Source organism: Myodes glareolus, chromosome 8 (assembly GCF_982192425.1).
Source record: "Myodes glareolus chromosome 8, mMyoGla1.1, whole genome shotgun sequence".
In the NCBI taxonomy this organism is placed as follows: domain Eukaryota; kingdom Metazoa; phylum Chordata; class Mammalia; order Rodentia; family Cricetidae; genus Myodes; species Myodes glareolus.
This window is the reverse complement of record NC_142033.1, coordinates 10102430-10122857: the sequence shown is the minus strand read 5'-3', so window position 1 is coordinate 10122857 and position 20428 is coordinate 10102430. Positions and strand designations below refer to the sequence as shown.

Genomic DNA, 20428 nt, shown 5'->3' with positions numbered 1-20428 from the left:
AACTGGATTAAACTGTTTCAGAAGGCGGAGATGACTGACAAGGAGAGAATGTTTACACCACAGAAATTGGCAAGCGCTAGAAACTGTAGTCTATAGTGCAGAGGTCAGTCAACAGTTAGCACTCAAGTGTTGTAAGAAGGTTGCTTGTTTGTTTCCCGACTGCTCAGCCCTGAAATAACCACACATAAAATATATTATTTCAATCACTGCTTGGCCCATTAGCTCTAGCTTCTTATTTGCTAAATCTTGCATCTTAATTTAACCCATCTCCATTAATCTGTGCACCACCACGAGGTCGTGGCCTACCAGTCAAGTTTCGGTAAAGGTCTGTCTCTGGCAGCAGCTCCATGGCTTCTTCCCACCTCTGCCTCCTTTCTTTCAGCATTCAGTTGCTCTACCCACTCACAGGCCTAAGACAGTTTCTTTATTAACCAATGGCATTCACAGCATATAGAGGGAACCCCACATCACTCAAGAAATATAAGCTATTAATAGAAAAGGTAAAGAAATGAAGCTGGAGATATGGCTGGGAAGTTAAGAGCACTGACTGCTCTTCTAGAGGAATTCCCAGCACTCACACAACAGCTCACAACTGTCTGCAACTCCAGTTCCAAGGGATCGTCTTGTGGCCTCTGAGGGCACAAGACACCTAAGTATTCAGACAAACATGCAGGAAAACATTCAAACACATAAATCAAAAGGAATCTTTAAGGAAACAAAAGGTACAGAGAAGGACCTCTAGCTAGTTAAAAGATTTCCCCCTTAACAAAAGCAGAAACAAAAACAAAAGGCAACTGAAAGTCAAACTGTCCTTTAATGCTATGTTTGTTTAAATTACACACACACCAAACTTCTTCAGCCACGAAAAGCTTTAACAATTTATGTGCTCTTAGCCAGAGCATCCCGCATGTTTCAACCTAGGACAAGTCAGGTGTCTCATAGAAAATACATCACACGTGTCTCCTTTTGCATTGACTCAGCGGTCCTGCCAGACTCAAGGATGTGAGTACTACATATCTCTCTTGAAGTCTGCAAGCGAGTGTATGTTTGGGAATCAGCTCAAGGACCAAATAGTCTGAAACACAAATATCTCAAGGATATAATTTTATAGAAATGGCTGATAAACCCTTTCATCCTCCAACCAAGGAAGGAATCGATGGACTAGATTCTTCTGTGCTTCTAGTTTTATCCGTAAAGCAGACGGATGCAGAGTGAGAGCAATCAATCCATCATGGCTTTCCGATGGGGAATCTCTGCCAACCAATTATCTTTATTGATAGAATTTAAAATCATGTTGTTTCCTGCAGGTCCCACTGTGGCATCTCCTTAGATGGGGAGAAAATGGAGCAAGTGGGTTTTCACGGTCCTACTGTCTGTATTCTACTCTTCAGTATTCGTACGGGGTTAGAGAAGACTGGAAAGGGTCCAATTCACATCACCAAAGACTATGAGCGAATCAAAGACCCAGAGATATGACAGTGTGCTATGGGAAATCCAAAGTACTTCTGAAACATTGTTAACAATGCTCTAAAATTCCTCCTGCACCGGGTGGTGGTGCACACCTTTAATCCCAGCACTCGGGAGGCAGAGGCAGGTGGATCTTTGTGAGTTTGAGGCCAGCCTGGTCTATAGCCCGAGTTCCAGGATAGGCTCCAAAGCTATACAGAGAAACTTTGTCTCGGAAAAAAAAATAAAACAAAACAGAAAAGTTCTGTACAACATATCCTCAGAGATGGAACACATCAGGCAACAAGACAGTGAACGACTGCTAGGTTCTAAAAGACTCTGCCAAGTCATTCATCCCAGAGGCCTGAGGCATAGCTACACTTCTATATAAGGTGTTTGTTGTTATAATTCAGACAAAAGGAAAGCTAGCCACCGTACTAGCACCCCACTTCTCCCTTATAACCATTGCCAGTTTCTCTTGGCACAAAAGGACTATGTTGCAGCACAGGGCACAGCTGACCTGATGACTTTTCCAAGTGCTTTACTTTGGGGGGGACTGAATACCACATCTTAATGTTTCAGTCAATGGTTTGGGGTAGGTAAGGGCTTCCCCAGAAAGAAAAGAGAGGTTTGTAACATTATGCACCAGGATGAAAGTGAAGGAATCGTGTTGCTCCAGAGGTTAATCAGGTGGCCTCAGAAACAGGTGAATGAGGATGTGGTTGCCTACTCACTGAGAGAAAACGAGAACACACACATCCTTTTCTAGCCCCTCCACTCACAGGCAATAAAAAAAAAAGTGTGGGAGTGGGGCTTGTCATGAGCTCCCCTCCTGCACCCTCTAGGTAGGGCTCAGGAAAAGGAAAGAGTGAAGCCATGTCCCAGGAGACATATCTACTCAGTCCAGTATCTCAGGGCTCCCAGCAAAAGGCAAACCAAGCCTTTCCAAGCCCACATCCCTCAGCGTATAGACCAAGGAGAACTGCCCAGCAGCCTGGCTGTTCCCCCCCACAGCTGACTGGGGTGTGTGATAGCTCGGAGGACAGGTGCCTATACCAGCAGGTCTGGTCCTGGCCTTCCGGCTCACACTCTTTTCGGAGCGCTCAGTGCCAGGCCACGCTTGTCCCCGTACCTCGCCCATCAGAGACTGTGTGCCCTGCTTGCTCTTACAGCAGGGGGGCTATATCACACCATCCTTGCTTACAGACAAGACTGCCTGCAAATGGTAGCTGGGGTCAGCAGACGGTCTCTGAGCCCCAGAACAGACAGGATTTAGGGGTGAAGGGACACAAGAGTCAAACTTGTTTTCACTGTTCACCGTCTCTCTCACTTTGGAGGAATTATCCTCTCTCTGAGAAACGGTTTTTGCATCTACAGGTGGGGATAAAGCCTTTCTCTGTGTCTGCAGATTCGATAGGAGGATGACTGCACAGTGATGGAAGCTATAATCCCACTGACGAGCGTTAGATCTAGGATTAATTACAACTCATTTTAAGTAAGTCGAGAGGAGCTCTAGAGGTCCTAAACCAGGAGACAGAGTCATGTGACTGAGGATGTGCAAGAGGAGAAGAGAGGGCTATCAGGAACAAAGGAAGTCCTGTGGTTGTTCTGAATCCAACACCTTTTTGGTTGGCAGGATGGTTGAGTGTAGAGACAACCAGATGAAACCGCATAGCACATCCAGTGAAGATGTTCAGCAGTTAGCAGGAACACAGGTCTGCTCTTGAAGCCTTCCATGTGGGGCAAGCATGCTCAATGACACACCCATGATTGATGGTGGGGGGGGGGCGCTGAGCTGATGGCCACACCGTGAGGAATAAATGGAACACACTCAGCTCACTGTTCCCTGTCTCCTTCTGGAAATTTTGGTCCCTCCAAGGGATGCAGAGGCTTACATCACCCGACTCCCTTCCTCAATCCACAGAAAACCAGCCTCGTCCAGCTCACCTAAGAATTGGCTGAGAAGCAAATCTAATATACTCATTTTCTAACAGAGCCATTTTGAGTAGCAAAAGACACCACTTTGAATGCTTCTGTATTTTAGTCTCATTTTATTTATTCATTTATTTTAGACAGAGCCTCTTTATGTGTTCTAGGATGTTTTCAAATTGACAATTCTCCTGCCTCAGACCCTCAAGTGCTAGGATTTTGGTGTGGACCACAACACGGGGCTTTACTCTTGTTTTAAGTCTCCACTCCCTAAACTTGCAGGCAGCATAAATGTGCTGTTTATTTGCCCCTTCAAAGATCCTTCTTTGTCTGGCAGGAATTTGTGGATTCTAGAAAACCAATAAAAAAGATGGAAAATTCAAACCAACCCAGCTATATCAAAGAAATACTAGTTACACTGACTGGCAGAAAAGAAAACTATGCTTAAGTCATACACACAAGGAGTAACAAAAGTATCATTAGTGTGGACCATCTCAGTTTTCCTTGAACTTCTAGGATTATAACACTGAATGCATTCTGATGGACTCCTCTGTTCTCCCAGAATGCAAATATAAGATACAAGGTAGGAAAGAGAAGAGTACAAATAACCATTCCAGCTTAGACAACTTGGTTTAACCTTGGTTTTTGTCTCCAGCCAAGACCTGCCCACTCAGGGCTTCCTGCTCTAACCTCAAGAGGTTTCTCGCTACTTAAGCTAATTTCATCAGCACTGAGGATCTGCCCCTTCCACCCTGAGGAGGTGGCTATTTAGAGAGAGAGCAGTTAAAATGTGAAGTTCATCAACAGCAGAAGCTTCCGGGATGACCCAGAGGGCCCACGTTGGGAAGAGAAAATAGGATTTTAATTGACAGTTTCGATCCCAGGTCCTTCTCTAGGGCCTCGACATAGAGGTCACGAACTGTGGTGCTGTGTGGCTTCAAACCACTTTTGATGCAGTTCACACTTGACCTCCAAAGAATGCATTCCAGGCTTCAAAGTCATCCCATGGCCCAGTCTCAGTTGTTCCATTCCGTCTCTCAGCCTACCTTGCTATGGCTTTAACTAAAGACACACAGATTGTGCCGGTCTTCCTGGTTGCATACCTTCCCTCCAGACCTTTCCAAATGCATCTGCTCTGTCCCAAGCATTGGTGCCTTTGAGCAGGTCCCCTGCTCCTCGTGTACAGACAGAAAGACAATCACAGTCAGACTGGGACCGTGACTAGGATTTATCCTCAAACCCAACTAAGGATGCAGCAAGTTCAGGGGCTCCATTCAGAGTAAAGTCCTTAACTTTGGGGGCTTGTTTGCTCCTCAATCTCCCACACTCAGAAGAGCAGCTGGTCTCAGTGATTGAGAAATATTTGCAAATTAGTAAATGAAGTACTTAAAACTTCAAAAGTGAATCCCCACTTTGAAGCTTTCAGGAGACCCTCCACAAATTATAGAGATGATGGCGATGAGTAAGGGTCCAGCTTGAAACGTGATAAACGCCCTGCCTCCAGCTCTGCTAGACTTCCCGCCTAGGAAAGCATCTCTTTCACCGGCACCCAGATGAGCTGAGATGGTTTTGTATTTGTTGTGTCGGGCTGCTGAGAACAAACCACTCCCTGATGCCACATGTGCTCTATGGCCATCCAGCATTAAATCAGGCACATGCCTGAGTCAGAAATGAACTTTAATGAGGGAGGTCAATCAGCACCTTGCTTTTTCTTTGGCTTCCATGATTGGCTCAGAGATAACTCAAGAGGTTGAGACTCACTCTAAAGCCATGAGTGGCTTCATCGTGTTTTTAAAGGAATTGTTCTTTGTGTTTCGGGGTCTTCTGCTTCGAGCCAAGCCCTGCCCCCAACCTCCACCACTGCAGGACACAAGCCTAGAAACTGCCAGAAGCTATCTTGTGACCGTAAGCAAAGATATCCCTAGACGAAAACAGACCCAACAGAAACAGAAGAGAAAGGCAGAGATAATCCACAGCATCAGTGAGCCACTGGCCACCTGACCCACCTCTGTGGCTTCTCGGTTGCCCGAGCTAACAAAGACCTTACTGTTTTAGTCAACTTTGGATTGGGTTTTGGTTACAGTCACATGCCTGAAGCCAAACCCACTGAACTGAGCAAGGCAACTTTGAGTAAGCTACAAGTGACCTCTGCAGAAATCAGGGAGAGAAGACGAAGCCATTTTCAGGCTATGAGGTCACTTCTGGCTATTTCAGCCTCCCTGATTTCATCTGCCATTGACTCCCATCCACTGCAGCTAATTCATGTTCAAGCCGGGGCCCACACAGCGGCTCTACTCTCTAGACGCTCCTAAATAACACAGAACATACGAAACAAGGATTTAAGATAATAAATATGTTCTGCTGGTAGACTTCTAAACTTTCCTCTCTCTCTCTCTCTCCCTCTCTCTCTCTCTCTCGCTCTCTCTCTCTCTCTCTCTCTCTGTGTGTGTGTGTGTGTGTGTGTGTGTGTGTGTGTGTGTGTGTGTGTGAATTTTGGTGTTTAGGGTGATGTTTTGTTTTTTACTTGAGGCAAGACCTTGCATTGCAAGCCCAGCTGACCTCACACTCAGCCATGCTCCTGCCTCTGATTCCTGAGACCTGAGATTACAGGTGTGCAGTAGCATACCAAGGCAGAAGGGAGCCCGCAGAGTCTAAATGTGCTGGCACTGTCATTTAACGACTACTACGTGGGGGGTGTTGCTGGTAAAGGCTGTCTGACCAAGTAGAAGGACCTAAGCTTGGATCCCTGGCACCCATGGAAAACGACCACAGCCTGCTGGTACCTTCATTTCAGCTCAGTGAGACCCCTCTTAGACTTCTAACTCCTGGGAGAGGAAAGGATCATTGTGCTGTGTTTTAAGGCACTGAACTTGTGGCACTTTGTGTATTAACACAGAAAGCTGCATATATTTTCCTGTCCTGTATATATAGTAAGGGAGGAAAAATAAATTTCCTCTACCATCTTAAGGGTAAGGTGGGAGGGGCTGTAGAAACACATGGGACATGTGACAGGAAAAAGCAGAAGCTTATCAACATGTATGCCTCATACATGCATGGGGGACATATATGTAGGGAAGACATGTGTGCCTCATATATGTAGGGGAGACACATGTGCCTCGTGCATACATGTGAGACATGTATGCCTCATACATGCATGAGAGACATGTATGCCTCATATATGTATGATAGACATGTATGTCTCATGCATGCATAGAAGACGTTCAGGGAACCAGATTCTTCAAGAAGGGGCTTAGAAACCCAGCTTATAAAGCATACTCAAAGCAAACGAGAAAATTATTAGAGAAGAAGGAGGCCTATGAGCCTCTAAGAACAGCAAATTGTGGGAGGCGATAGGGTAGGCAAAGCCTCTGAGGAGAGCCCGTCATGCAGGTTCCTCTGGTGCCACCTCCAGGCCGAGGAAGATCTAGAGCCACTTCAGCGCTTAGCCTGTGCTCTCCTGGTAAAGGGGAGGAGACATCTCTGCCCATGTGTGTTCTCCTTGTCCGCAGGAAGGAGGAAAGAAGAGTGGGGGCTTCCCAGGTCTACACCCTTCCTTCTGACCCTCAGACCCTCAGCTGTTCAAACTCATCTTTAGAACAAGAAGCGTATTTAGCGATTCCGATTTTCTTCAGTAGCTGAAAGCAGGATAACGGGTCTGATCCTGAGAGACCTCTCAGAAGTGCGATTAAAATTCAACACCTTGAAGGATTGGCCCAAGATGACAGAATTAGGTTCAGCTCAGAAAGTTAATATCCTAACTCTCTGCTTGTCTTCCTCTGTAATCTGGGGACAAGGCTATAATTAAACTAATCGTGGTGTGTGTGTGTGTGTGTGTGTGTGTGTGTGTGTGTGTGTGTGTGCGCAAGGGCCAGGCATTCTTGTGGAGGAGGAGGACAACTTTTAATCTGTTCTCTCCTTCCACCATGTAGGTTCCAAGAATCAGACTCAGCTCACCAGGCTTGATGGCAGGAGCCGTTACCCACCGAGCCGTCTCTCCAGCCCTAAAAAGAGTTTTCAAGAACTGCAATGCTAATTACAGGACTTGAGCATCCCCTCTTTCTTTTTACAAACTCCCAGAAGAACACTGAAAATAAAAGCTAAGCTCACTTGGTGGATGCTTGCCTAGCATGCATGCAGACTGGGCCCAGTCCCTAGCACCGCGGTGATATCACACATCTGTGATAACAAACACCTGCAATCCCATTGTCAGAGATGGGAAAGCAGGGAATCAGAAACTCATAATTATCATCAGCTACATAACAAATCTGAGGCCAACCGAGGTTAACCAAAACCCTGTTTCAAAAAAAAAATGTACAGGAACTTATAGATTGTCAGTGCCATTTGAAAAATGGAAATTATATGCTACCTTCCAAAGAGAGCCCTATGGACCCCACGATAGGAACCACTTTACAGTTTTGGTTCTCTCTCCTGACTGCATTCAAGACAGATCTCTTGATGCAGGGATCAAGTTCACCTTCTAGTAGAATGGTATTCAAACCAAAAGACATAAACAGATTGATCTGTGTTCATTCTTTAGAGCAAATAGCCAGTCCTGCCTATGTTACTTGGGCCACTTCTCAGGAGGGGCATACATTCTTAAAACAGCTTCCTTTGGGGTTCAATTCTGATCTGCATATCAAGGTTTTACCCTTTCCCCCAGTGACCCATTTGTCCGAGGGAGGCATTCAATTAGACTGCGAGAGCAAATTGATTCAGTATCGACCAGGAAATGCTTCTCACTTGACAGATGGCAGTGCAGGGGCGGGGCGGTTGCGTTAAGTGTTGGTCCTCCAAGAGTAAGGGCCTGGATATTGTGAGAGTGTGAGATGTTGGCCCCTCTTCTGATAAAGAACAGACAGGACGGGAGGGAAAGCCGCTTAGAAATGAGTTTCAGGCTCTTCCGGTCTCTTTGGCCTCGGTGGCAGAAGCAAGATGACAAAAGAAACGTCATCCTTCGGAAAGCGTGGCAACAAGACGCACACGTTGTGCCTCCGCTGTGGCTCTAAGGCCTACCACCTTCAGAAGTCTACCTGTGGCAAATGCGGCTACCCTGCCAAGTGCAAAAGAAAGTATAACTGGAGTGCCAAGGCTAAGAGACGAAACACTACCGGGATCGGGCGAATGAGGCACCTAAAAATTGTCTACCGAAGATTCAGACATGGATTCCTTGAAGGGACAACCCCTAAACCCAAGAGGGCAGCTGTTGCAGCATCCAGTTCATCTTGAGGATTTCAATCTGTCATAAAATAAATGTTCTGATTTCCAAAATGAAAAAAAAAAGAAAGAAATGAGATTCAGTAACATGGCAATCTAGCTCCACCTTCCGCATGCAGGAATAGAAGAAGAAAAGTAGGCAATGGTGTCTTTGCTTCCTGGGAACCTCAGTAGCTTCCTCTCTCAAGGTCAACACTGTTCGGGGAGATAGCTTTGTTCCTTCCAGGCACTACTGTGGACCTGCCTCTCCTTTCTCTCTGGACCACAGACACAGAACCCAAGGCTGCCAAAGTCACTGGAGCTCTGGCTTCCCTCCTTCCTGCACTATGCTTATCTTCACAAACAAGAGATAAATGCTCAGTTACTTGACACAAGAAATTGAGTCCCCTTACATCTCAAGTATCCAAAAGCAGAGTACATCCAGCAAGATTGGAAAAGAGCTACTCAGGGGTAAAAGTGTTATATTTAATTTACAGCTGGTACTTAGACCAGCAGGCAGGAAGGCCACAAGCTTGTGGTATACAGCACTGGCTTTTCACCACGGCTATTTTTGAAATAATGCTTTGACTTGATGGAATGTTTTACACCCTTTAATATCTGACAGAATAAATTAAATCCTTCGTAGCAGCCTTTCCTTGACTGCCCCAAGTACAACTACAGGTAAGATGACTCTTTATATTGAGCCTGAAAACAAATCATTTTTAAAAGTTGATTCCATTAAAATAATTAGGACCCACCCCACCACACAAAAACACCTTTATTTTAAGGTTTAGCTGCTAAACAATTATATGACTATGCTTTTATATTTATGTGGTCACATTGTTGGAATAGGGACATTTATGTGGTACACATATCATCTTGACATGCAGTCTCTAAAGGCCCCCTGTGAGAGCTGAGATCCATTAGCAATGACAGAAATGAAGCTGGTCATGCTACTCAGTTAGAGAAAAGAGTTAAGAGATTTAAGCTCAGATCTGCATAATCCCAGGTAGAGGGGAGAGTGACTGTCATCGATGATGTGAAAACCATGGGGGAGAGCTGTGCACATAAAAGCAGACGGTCTGGATGCAGAGAACCCAGGGAAATGCTTAGACAGATACACATAGTGCCCTGAACCAGGCCAAAGCTATCATTTGTGGAGTTGTCGGGCAAAATCAATCTGACACCTACACACACAAGTCTGCGGTAGGCAGAATACGGCTGTGGCTCCTCCCGTCTTCATTTGGAATGAAGTGTCTGGTGAAATTTAGAACTCTTCCACTAACGCTATCTAAGGAGGTCCTCCTTGGAAACCACTTCTTTTGTTCGTTACTGCTCTTCAAATATCAGTCAGAAGTCCAGATAAGAATGTATTCTGAGTATCATATAAAAAGGTATAAACATAATAAGAAAATAAGTGAGATAATAACAATAAACACACAACCAAGGAAGAGAAAAATTACCTGCAGACTCTAGAACTTAGCTTAGATAGAAGGAAGAAGCAATTTTCTCAGAGAAAATATGAGCATAGGGAATTAGAATATTCCTTTCCCATATATGCTTCTAGGGCACAGGCATGTTTTAAGATGGTTATTCTGAGAAACTACACACACAGGGATAGTTCTGAAGAGTCACAATCTTATAAGGAGAAGCTGGTCCACAAGAAAAGCTCCCTTTGTGAGGATCTGTGAGGTCTCTGTCTCGGGGTGATAAATGACACTGAGCCATTCGGGAAACACGGGTGTTTCAGCCTGAACTCTGAGGTCTGCTACGGGTTTCTTTGGGTTATCTTCCATATACACAGATAGCGCACATGCTACTACACACCCATTTGCTTTTCTCTTATTAATTTGTTTTTCATTAGAGAATTCTATCCCAACTAAGAACTGTGCAGATAACTATTCCCCCTACCCAGTCACTCAAAACTGGATCCCAGATATTTTTCTAGGGGAAATTGTTTTCATTATCTTCCCAAAATACTGAATCCATAAGTTCAATGCTAACAAAACAGCACCACAATAAATGTTTGGTGTACTGCAACTCTGTCCTGGCATTAGTATGTAATTCTTATTCTGGCAAAGACTGTACCAGCTTGGATATGAGAAGAATCAAGAAAGAACGCACCAGGAAGAGCTATGACCACTATGCTGTCTCACAGCACTGTGACCAAAACCACATTAGCAGCCCAAGCCATATCCAAAGCCCTTTGGAAGAATATTGAAGTGACCAACAGGTAGGATGCCTCCCTTTCTTGCCACATCTTTCAGTGCCAGCCACACCAGCTTAATTCAGCTTCTCTTCTTCAGATCAATGTTCAAAGTCAGACCAGGGACTCCTCGGTGTCCTGAAAGGTTCAATGCTAGGGCTGTTAATATCTGGGTACCTGTGAGTAAATGTCTTAGATTGATCTCTGTTGCCATGATAAACACTGATGAAAACCAACCTGGAGAGTTATCGCACCTTATATTAGAGTCCATCATCAACAGAAGCCAGGGAAGGAGCTCAAGTAAACCTGGAGTCAGGGGCTGAAGAGAACCACAGCTATCTGCTGGCTTACACTGCTTGATTTCATACAGAACACAGGACTGCTTGCCCATAGGTGCCAAGCCTATAGGGGGATGAGCCTGTCTCCATCAATCACTAATCAAGAAAATGCTCCACAGACTTGCCTACAGGTCAATATGGAGGCGATTCCTCAATTGATATTTCCTCTTCCCATATGATTCTAGCTTGTGTCAAGTTGACAAAAAAATAATAAATTCAATGAACACAGTGAATGAGTTCCTCATAAACTGAAAAACCATGAGGACTTGTTTAGACAAGTCACCATAGAATACTGTTTACTTTTGTGGATGCTTATAGCCTTGATGCCAGCTTTGTGGTAACAGGGGGAAAAAGACTCTTAAATACCACAAAATCAGAAAGGTATTTTTGGTTATTTGTTTTGGTTTTTTTAACTTCTCTTTTTAAAAATAATATGGTAGGATCTCATAGCTTTTATAATTATGGAAAATGTGGGGTTCTTCTTTGGGAGTGTACACACAAATTAACCAAAAGGACACAAATAGGAGAGATCAAAATTGACAATGCAAAGACAGCAAAAAACAAGATAGCAAAACTGCACAGAAGTTATGGCAAGATGATTGACTAGTGGTGTCCAGTGTGCTTAGCACCTCAACAAAGGGTTAAAGACGTTTAAAACAATAGCTATGTGATGAGCATATCTAAGAGAAAATGCCAGTGTCTCATGTAGCAGAAGTCCATGCAAATGAAAGAGATACACAATGACCTTTCAGAGAAGGGAGCTAAGCCTGTAGCACGCACTGTCTGTTTCTGAGGTCAATTGAAAGCAGAGCAGGACTTGATTTAGCAAGAAAAAGACATCAGGAGAGAGCAAAACCATTTCTTAGAAACTCCAGCCACACAGATACAATTTATGTAAATGGTGGACATGACCAGAAAGACCCAGAATCATTGCTGGCTTGACAAAAAGCATCATCTGTGTTTTCTTCTATTATCCTTAAAGGGAAAGCAGGATATGTGGCACAGATGCAGAAAAAGGGAAGTCACAGACTCCACCAGGCAGGAACCCCCCTGCTCCTCCAACTTCACTCCTGCTCTTCCCTGACACTGCCCACACTGCCTCCCAACCTCAGCAGGTTCTATATTCTTCCCTCCGGCCCTGCAGTCTGTCCCATCTCTTATTGGTTCTGAGTTTTAGGGAGAGCTCACTCCACCTGAGTTAGTCTGAAACACCCCAACTTAGGAATCCTTGGTCCACCGGGTGGGGCTGGACCCTCTGAGAAAGAAGAGGAGAAGGGTCTTGACTTGGCTCCCATTGGCTCTCATCACTCAGCTGCATTGCTGTGGTCAGGAACTTTTTCCTGCTTAAGTCACAATTCAGAAAGTACCTTCAGCGTGTGCAGGGTTGGATTTAAAACTCTAAGTCCGGGGCATATCTCTGGGGTAATTAGTAGTGAAAATCAATGTGGACCTCTACCGTTAAGTAGTTACCCAGGGAATCCTCAGCGGTAATCAAATGAGGCAGATGAGATACGGTTTCACTTACACAATTTATCCTCTATGAATTCTTCCCCTTCCATTGGACTTATTTAAAATACCACTGCTTTCCATCCTTTAATAAGTGTCCAGGAAATACAGCCTATCCATTTACATAGTAAGTCAATATTCTCATCACCATTTATTAATACTGAGATTTGGGAGAAGAGTCTTATATGTTAAGGTGACTTAAATTTCATAGTGTCTGTGTGGAAACCAGAGATGATTATATAATATCTTAAGTTATTTTTTTCTAAGACATTTACATGAGGCTTGAACACCAGTACTCTGTTGGGAAAAGCCATTTTAAGGTACAAGATTGAAAATGGTGGAATATATAAGCATAAAGAAGACAAGTAATTGTGATTTAAAACATCTATATAAAACTTTAATTTTAAACCATCACAGAGGAAAAAGTGGATATAATTTGTTCAGATTCATGAAGACACCCAATAATTATTCTGTACCTCCAAAAAGAATGGAAAAGTAAGCAATGTTGAAAACTAGGAAAGTGGCTGTACATTGGGCCTCTAAATAGCCACCCTGCCCCTCCAGCCATACCCACCCTGCCCCTCCAGCCGTCCATACCCACCCTGGCCCTCCAGCCCACCCACAGCCTCTCTGCCCCTCCAGTCACCCAGATGCATACTCAAACACCTACAGGACCCGTGGATTCACTCTCAACAGAAGACACTCTGAGCTGGGGAATATCAGGGACAGAAGGAGTAAAGGATGCCACATCTACAATAGACGGAGGGCATGAGAGCAAACACTGAAATGTGCATGTCCCAGAGCCTCCCTCATCCTTGTCTCTAGAGTACGCACAGTCTTACAGGTATACATCTCCAAACAAACAAGGACTTGGGGTATTTCTCCTTGGGGAAAGTGTTAGTTAGCCTCACAGAGAAGAGCCACTGGCTTCAACACATTAAGAGACAGTGGGAAGAAATGGCTCAGCCGGTCATCCCACACTAAGGCTTCACGAGTCACCAAAGCACACGTAGAACTTCCATGAAGTATTTTATTGCCCTATTTAAATAAGAAAAACATGGGTGGGGCAACAAAGAAAAGAAATCTCTTAACTTGTACAAAAATGTAGGGGAAGGTCTTTAAAAGTTACTGCAGCCAGTTATCCATTATGAAAGTCAAATGCCTACAGTAGCTGATCCAATGCCTACAGTAGCTGATCCAATGCTTACAGTAGCTGATCCAATGCCTACAGTAACTGATCTAATGTCTACAGTAACTGATCTAATGTCTACAGTAACTGATCCAGTGCCTAAAATAACTAATCTAATGTCTACAATAACTGATCTAAAGCTTACAGTAACTGATCTAATGCCTACAGTAACTGATCCAGTGCCTACAATAGTCTATCAAATGCCTACAATAACTAGTCTAAAAGAGCAAGGTTTGTTGACTCACACTTTTATATGCTCTTGATAAAATTAAACAGACCTACTATCTTGAACTTCCGACAGGAGTGCTGGAAGGGAATGGCAGATTTCTGTGGTGAAGCAAACTGCTCACTTCATGCCTGGAAAGCAAAAGGCAGATAAAAGAAAAGGCTGGAATCCCCAGGGACCTATGTCCGCCCACTAAGGTCCTCCTAAAGGTTCTACCACCTTCTGGAAGCCAAGCATTTATGGAGACATTTAACATAAGCCAAGGACCTATGGAGACATTTAACATCTGAACTGTCACAGACAAAGACTCTCTGGTTACTAAGAGGAGATCCTGAACTAAGAGGAGATCCTGAACTGAATGAGGAAGAATGTGTGGAAGAAGCATTCTCCCGGAGAAACTGCACCAGGCAAGTTAAATAGATAAGAAAAACTTGACTCACAACTATGGCAATAAGAGAGACTGACTTCAACTCTGAATACAGAATGTATGCCAGTGGGCAGGGCGAGGGAGTTATTATGGAGAATCACTGGAGGAACCTTCTGGGTATTGAATTTGGTGACAGGGAGGTGATGAATGACTTGATTGGGTGTTAAGGGTGAGGGAGTCTCTCACATTGGCCGAGCAGCTTCCTAGCCAGAAACTGTTCAGCAGACCAAGACAGGAAAGGGAAGCTCAGCATAGTTGGACAACTATGGACTCAGCATAGTTGCCCTTGGAAGGAAGGAGCCCTTGGGCAGCATCCCAAACCGAAACTGAGTTTCTGGGAAAGAAGACCAGAGAGCCAAACACACAAAGTGCAATGTGGGAACCGGAAGATGACGAAGAAAACTAGAGACTGGAGGTGGTCAAAGGCTTGATGGGAAGAAATTAAGAACATGAACAAAAATGTTTCCAAAGATTGAAGGAACATTAGGAGTTCAAACAAGCAAACAAACAAACAAAAAGTCTACAAAATACTTGGTAAAATGAAAGGAAAAGGCTGACAGTACCCTATATGTTTATAAATATTAGAACACAGGAGCTGTCAGGAGGAGAGAAGGTCTGTGTGTTGAAATGGCATTAAGCATTTCACAAAAATATTCAAAATTTACAAAACTATGTTTAATGCCTCAAATTCAAATTTTTAAAAAATGAAATTGGTACAATAAACTAATTTATGTAGGATTTCATATATTTTACTCATACATTCCATCTCCTTTTAATAAGTAATTATTAGAAAATGTATTCTACCACTCGAGAGAATAAATTAGTAAGTATGAACATGTGGAATTAACACAGGAGATTTCCAACCGGAAACAAGCAGCAGGCAAATGTGATCATGAAGGAAGTCCTCAGAATGCCAGCTCTTCGTCAGGCCCTGAGAGCGGCAGCCAGATTGTAGGGCAAATACCAAGTGGGAAGGAAGCTGGCTGCCTGACTTGAGCGTGGGAAAACGTACTACTGGGTAAGTCACAGTTCTGCTAGAGTCCAAGAAATAATTCACGACAGGTTATAGAAACACACACACACACACACACACACACACACACACACCACACACATACACGACATCATACACACACCACATACAAACATACACAAACACACACATATGCACCAAAACAGAATGCTAACTTCTTAGAAAAACCCAAAAGAATTTCAAGAAAATGTATAGCAAACTTCATGCAGAGCTAGCGATAACATCTGTACAGTCCAAAGAAGAAATATTAAATATTGATTTAACAGCAACAAAAAATAGAGCCATACTAAAGGGAGCGAAAGTTGCTGGAAGAATGGAATATACTACTAACTTTTCATTTCCCTTGATAGCAGGTCAATAAATAATATGGAAAAGAAGAAAGACAATCTCGTCTTCAAACCACTCTCCTCACTCCCTGGAGTCAGCCATGCCTCAGTGACTCCTATTCCGCATGACCCTGCTCTGGCTTCTGTGAGACCGCCAGAGCATTTCCTACAGAGAACATTCCCAGCTAAGGCCGCATCAGCTCAAACCTTCTCTTTCAGAGAAAAGAGCATAAGATTCGTGTAATACAAAACCGCACCCCTCCCAGAACAAACTGACAGTGGAAGAAAGCTAGGTCAATGTTATTGGTATGTTTTTGTTGCTTGCATCAATTAAGCTTAAAAAAAAATAGTGCCTTGAAGTTTGTTTGTTCAGACACCAAAAATGTTACAGGTTGCCTATTAAGTACCATAGAAACTTGGAGAGTCAGCATCCCAACATCTCCACCTTCTCCTTTTCCCCCTTCTACTCATCTCCAGCTGACCAAACTCAGTGGTTGGCCTTGGATGATTTAGAGAGGGAGACCTTTCTCCTCCGACGTCACTTCTTCACCCTGGCACGGTCCATCTGCCCTTCTCTGGAGCCTTGCAGGGTGTGGTGTTCACTGTTGACTCCTTAATCCCAAACTGTCCCCTTTAAACTCCAACTTGTGGTAGCTGAAGAGCCTCCCACATTAGCTCCATTAGTAATGGTCTACCCTTCTCTCTGCTCTTCATTTTCCTGTCCCCTGGGACAAGCTCTCATTATGCACCCTAGCCTGCCTTGGAGCCCACTATTTAATCCAGGCTGACTTGAGTCATGGCAACCCTCCAGTTCCCTAGAGCAAGGATTATAAGCATAGTAATTCTTATTATAACACCACGTCCTTTCCCTTCTCCAGTTGCCTTCTAGTCTTCCGTTAAGTGCCCTTCTTTCCACTGTACCGCTGGGCAGAATTCTCTCAGCATTCAATTTGAATAGCAACACTTTTTAGGGCATTCCATGAGCATTCAGTCTAATTGAGCTTTCAATAAATAGTAACTACCTGTCTTATGACTCAGTGTAGGAAGTCAGATAAATCACATATTAAATTGTGCATTTATTTTAGGTTTTGAGTATCTTATAATGAAAAAAAATGTTCTTTGAAAAGAAAAGGAGGGAGAGTTTGGATGAATGAGACTTTATATTAAAATTTGTATAATTTCCCTTCTATCTTGAGTATAGTGTGTAGTAATAACTGTATAAATGCTTTCTAGCTTCGACAGCTACTATTGCATTATCACTGTGTGCCAGGCATCTGCCCTCATAGAACCAAAGAAATAGATTATTATAATGCTAATTTTATAGGTGCTAAGAGGAGCTGGGTAGCTTGCTGGGACTACCAGGTAACAGATGGCAGGGGTGTGGTTTCGCTGTACATCATCACAATTTAGAACTTATGTTCCGAGCACTTCCACGTAGCAATTCCTACAGTTTCCAAAATGAGTGCTATCTGAATCTTTGAAAATTGAATAAAATTATCACTGTGAGAGGAAGTGAGGATAATCAGAGACGACTACTATTGAAGGCCAGTCAGGTCTGGGGAGCTGGCTATTCTACCTTAAGGACTTGGGTTCACATCCCCTGTGCCCATATAAAAGCTTGGCATGGCCACAAGTGCCAAAGCCCAGTATGGGCAGGCATGGACAGGTGGATCCTTGGAGCTCACACAACAGCCAGCCTAGTTGAAACACCGTCAACAGCAGGCCCTGTCTCAAGGGAACAAGGTGGCAAGCAATAGAGGAAGACTCCCAAGATCTGGTCTCTGCATGTGCACACACACCCACTCATACATGCATACACACACAACACATGCATACGCGGTTTTTAAAAATAAAAAGTCCAGCTAGTAGAATAGGAAAAAAGATAGGAATCCATTACATCTCCCCAGATTATTCTTTCACTAACATCAGGTAAAACTATTACTTGCCCCACCTTTCACAGTGAGCCCCAACAACGCACCCACAATGGTGATTCTGCAGGAAAAGGCCCCACAGGGTGCTGTATTGAACAGGGTGGGGCAGATGCTGATGAATTCTCCCCTCTCATTTCTCATTTACCCCAGCTGTAGTATAAATAATAAAAACTCAGAGGCAGATACTGGAGTTCAACCTGAAAACCAGAAAAACAAGCAGCCAAGCCACTAGAGAAGTCTTCCCTCTACCAAGGCTGGGTGGCTGCAGACCAAGCAGCCATCCTCTCTCTCTCCCATTTTATCTTCCCTTTAGTGCTAGGATTAAGGGTGTGAGACTCCCTAGTACTGGGATTAAAGGCTTGAGCCACCACCACCTGGATTTGTTTCTGCATTGATCTTGTGTAGACCAGGGTGGCCTTAAACTCACAGATCCATCTGCCTCTGTCTCCCAAATCCTGGGATTAAAGGTGTGTGTCACCATTGCCTGACCTCTATTGGCTTTAGATTTGCCTCTGGTCTTCAGGCAAGATTTATTTATCAAAATACAAATAACATACCCTACACCAGGCCACTCCTCGCACTAGCTCTAATCATTCTTAAAGAGAAACCAAACCCACAAGGTTTCAAGTGGCCAGGTGACATTTTTAGTTCTTCAATGAAAGGGGAAAAAATTCCAAAATGAATTGGGTTGGTCTAACTGCCATTCCCCAGGTTTAAAGCCAATGAAAACCCAAAAAGGCTTTCTTACTCCTTATCTTCCCATCTTGAATGACTTTTAAGCCCAATAAAAGCAAGAAATCTGAGAAAAAATTAGTATGGAGCACACCTTCTGAAACTTACAAAAAGTGGCAAAAAGTAAGACGCCATTGCAATTCTAGTGACTGGGATAGGACCGACCGCTGTTTTAAGCTGATGGTAAAATACAAGGCTTAATTTTTTCAATATAACATTTTTATTGATTCTCTAGGAATTTCACATCATGCACCCTGATTACATTCACCTCCCAGTCCTTCCACATCTGCCCCCCCAACACTTGTGACCTCGCCCCTCCCCCAAAAAAGGTTTGAAAAAAATCCAATTTGTGTTACCTACATGCTCACTGCAGAATGGCTTGACTCCCAGTGGCCTGCCTTCCAAATAGACTGCGTCCTTCCCCTCCTACACCATTGGAGTACCCTGTCCCCCTTTGGGGGAAGATGCGGGCTGGTTTGAGGGTAGGGGCTGTCCAGAAGCCTCTCAACTGTGCATTTGCAGTCATTGATATCACAGCGTCAGCCCCCATACTCTCCACAGGCAGCTGGAGCACAGATCATAGGTCTCCACATGGTTTGGCGACACCACAGACCCCAAACACAGCCCCTGGCACAGCAGGACTGAGGACTCAGACAAGGTCCTTGGAGGCAGACCTGATCACAGACATCAACATGGCCTCAGGTGGCAGCGTGGCCCACAGACATCAACATGGGTTCAGGCTGCACCATAGACCACAGAAATCCCCATAGTCTGTGCTGGCACCACAGGCCACAGACATCAGCCCAGACCTCTGGTGGCTTCACAGACCCAGGTGATCCTTCTGAAGGTCCAATCCAGAAATGGAACCATTCCCTATCCCAGGCCTCCATAGTTGCCCAGAGTCAAGGTGATCCCGGTGGCATGTTGGGGTTGGGGGAGGCTGGCGTAAGCTCCAGGCTGCTGCACACTATCCTGACAACCCTACTGGGTCACAACATGGTCCATTGTTGACAGCGGACCTCTCTCACACCGGTCACCTCTCTCCACAGCACACACACGGCTCCATTTCTCTTTTTTTTCCATCTCTCCATCACACATTCATTCACGGTAGTGGTGCCTGCCTGGTGAGGTGGGTGCGGCCTCAAAACACAAGGCTTTATGTCATTCACATGCGTATAGGGGAGAGCAGGAATAGTCTTACTTAAAATGCATACAATGCCATGAGGTCATGATAGCTGAAAAATTAAGCAAGAAAGAAATAACATATCCTGAGTCACAGACAGACACATCCAGAAACATTGAATGCCCACATGAAAAGAATCCCACTAGCAAGCCACCTCCGGCTAAGCTAGTTTCTTTCATCACAATCTGGTTTCCATTTCATTAACCTTTGGGTCACAGCTTCCAGAGACTGTTGACTGTTCCTCAAATAAAGCGATAAGTGTGGAAGGACTGATCAAGGGGGCCTCTGGGGAGATGACAGCAGCTGCGATACAGTTTACAGATCTCCATGTGTCCCCCAGACAAAGCAATTAGAACACCAAAGTCACGAGCAATACGTACATCAAATGGTAACTACTAGCCGATGGGAACCATGGGAACCTTTCCCCCAGGAACCTGAACATACAGCTAGGAGATAAACCACCAGACTCTTACACTATCTGCTGCCACAGAGGAAGAAATGGAATTCGGGGTGTCCACTAGACCTGAGAACGGGAACCCCTAAACTTGCCAACAAGAGTCCAATGGAAAGTATACCAAGACAATGTACACACCTGTAGCTAGAATTCAAATGAGCATATTCCCAGCATTGCAACAGCTTCTCAGTGAGGGCTCCCTTAAGGGACCTGGGAGCTCAGTTCCCATAACTCTGCAGATTAACCATCTAAAGCTTCCAGGACTAAAACCCACAGAGAAGGGCTGGAGAGATAGCTCGGTGGTGAAGA

General features: G+C 44.3%; 2 protein-coding genes across 3 annotated transcripts in view; one reads left to right on the top strand and one right to left on the bottom strand.

The window, feature by feature from the left end:
• Rasgef1b (RasGEF domain family member 1B) overlaps positions 1-20428 on the bottom strand; it is a 509760-nt gene that overhangs the window by 464420 nt on the left and 24912 nt on the right. The gene's annotated exons all lie outside the window — the stretch shown is intronic.
• Positions 8302-8627, top strand: LOC125395206 (large ribosomal subunit protein eL37-like). Its single transcript, XM_048426504.3, has one exon. It carries the CDS (start codon positions 8308-8310, stop codon positions 8599-8601), a length of 294 nt encoding a protein of 97 aa, XP_048282461.3. The 5' UTR covers positions 8302-8307; the 3' UTR covers positions 8602-8627.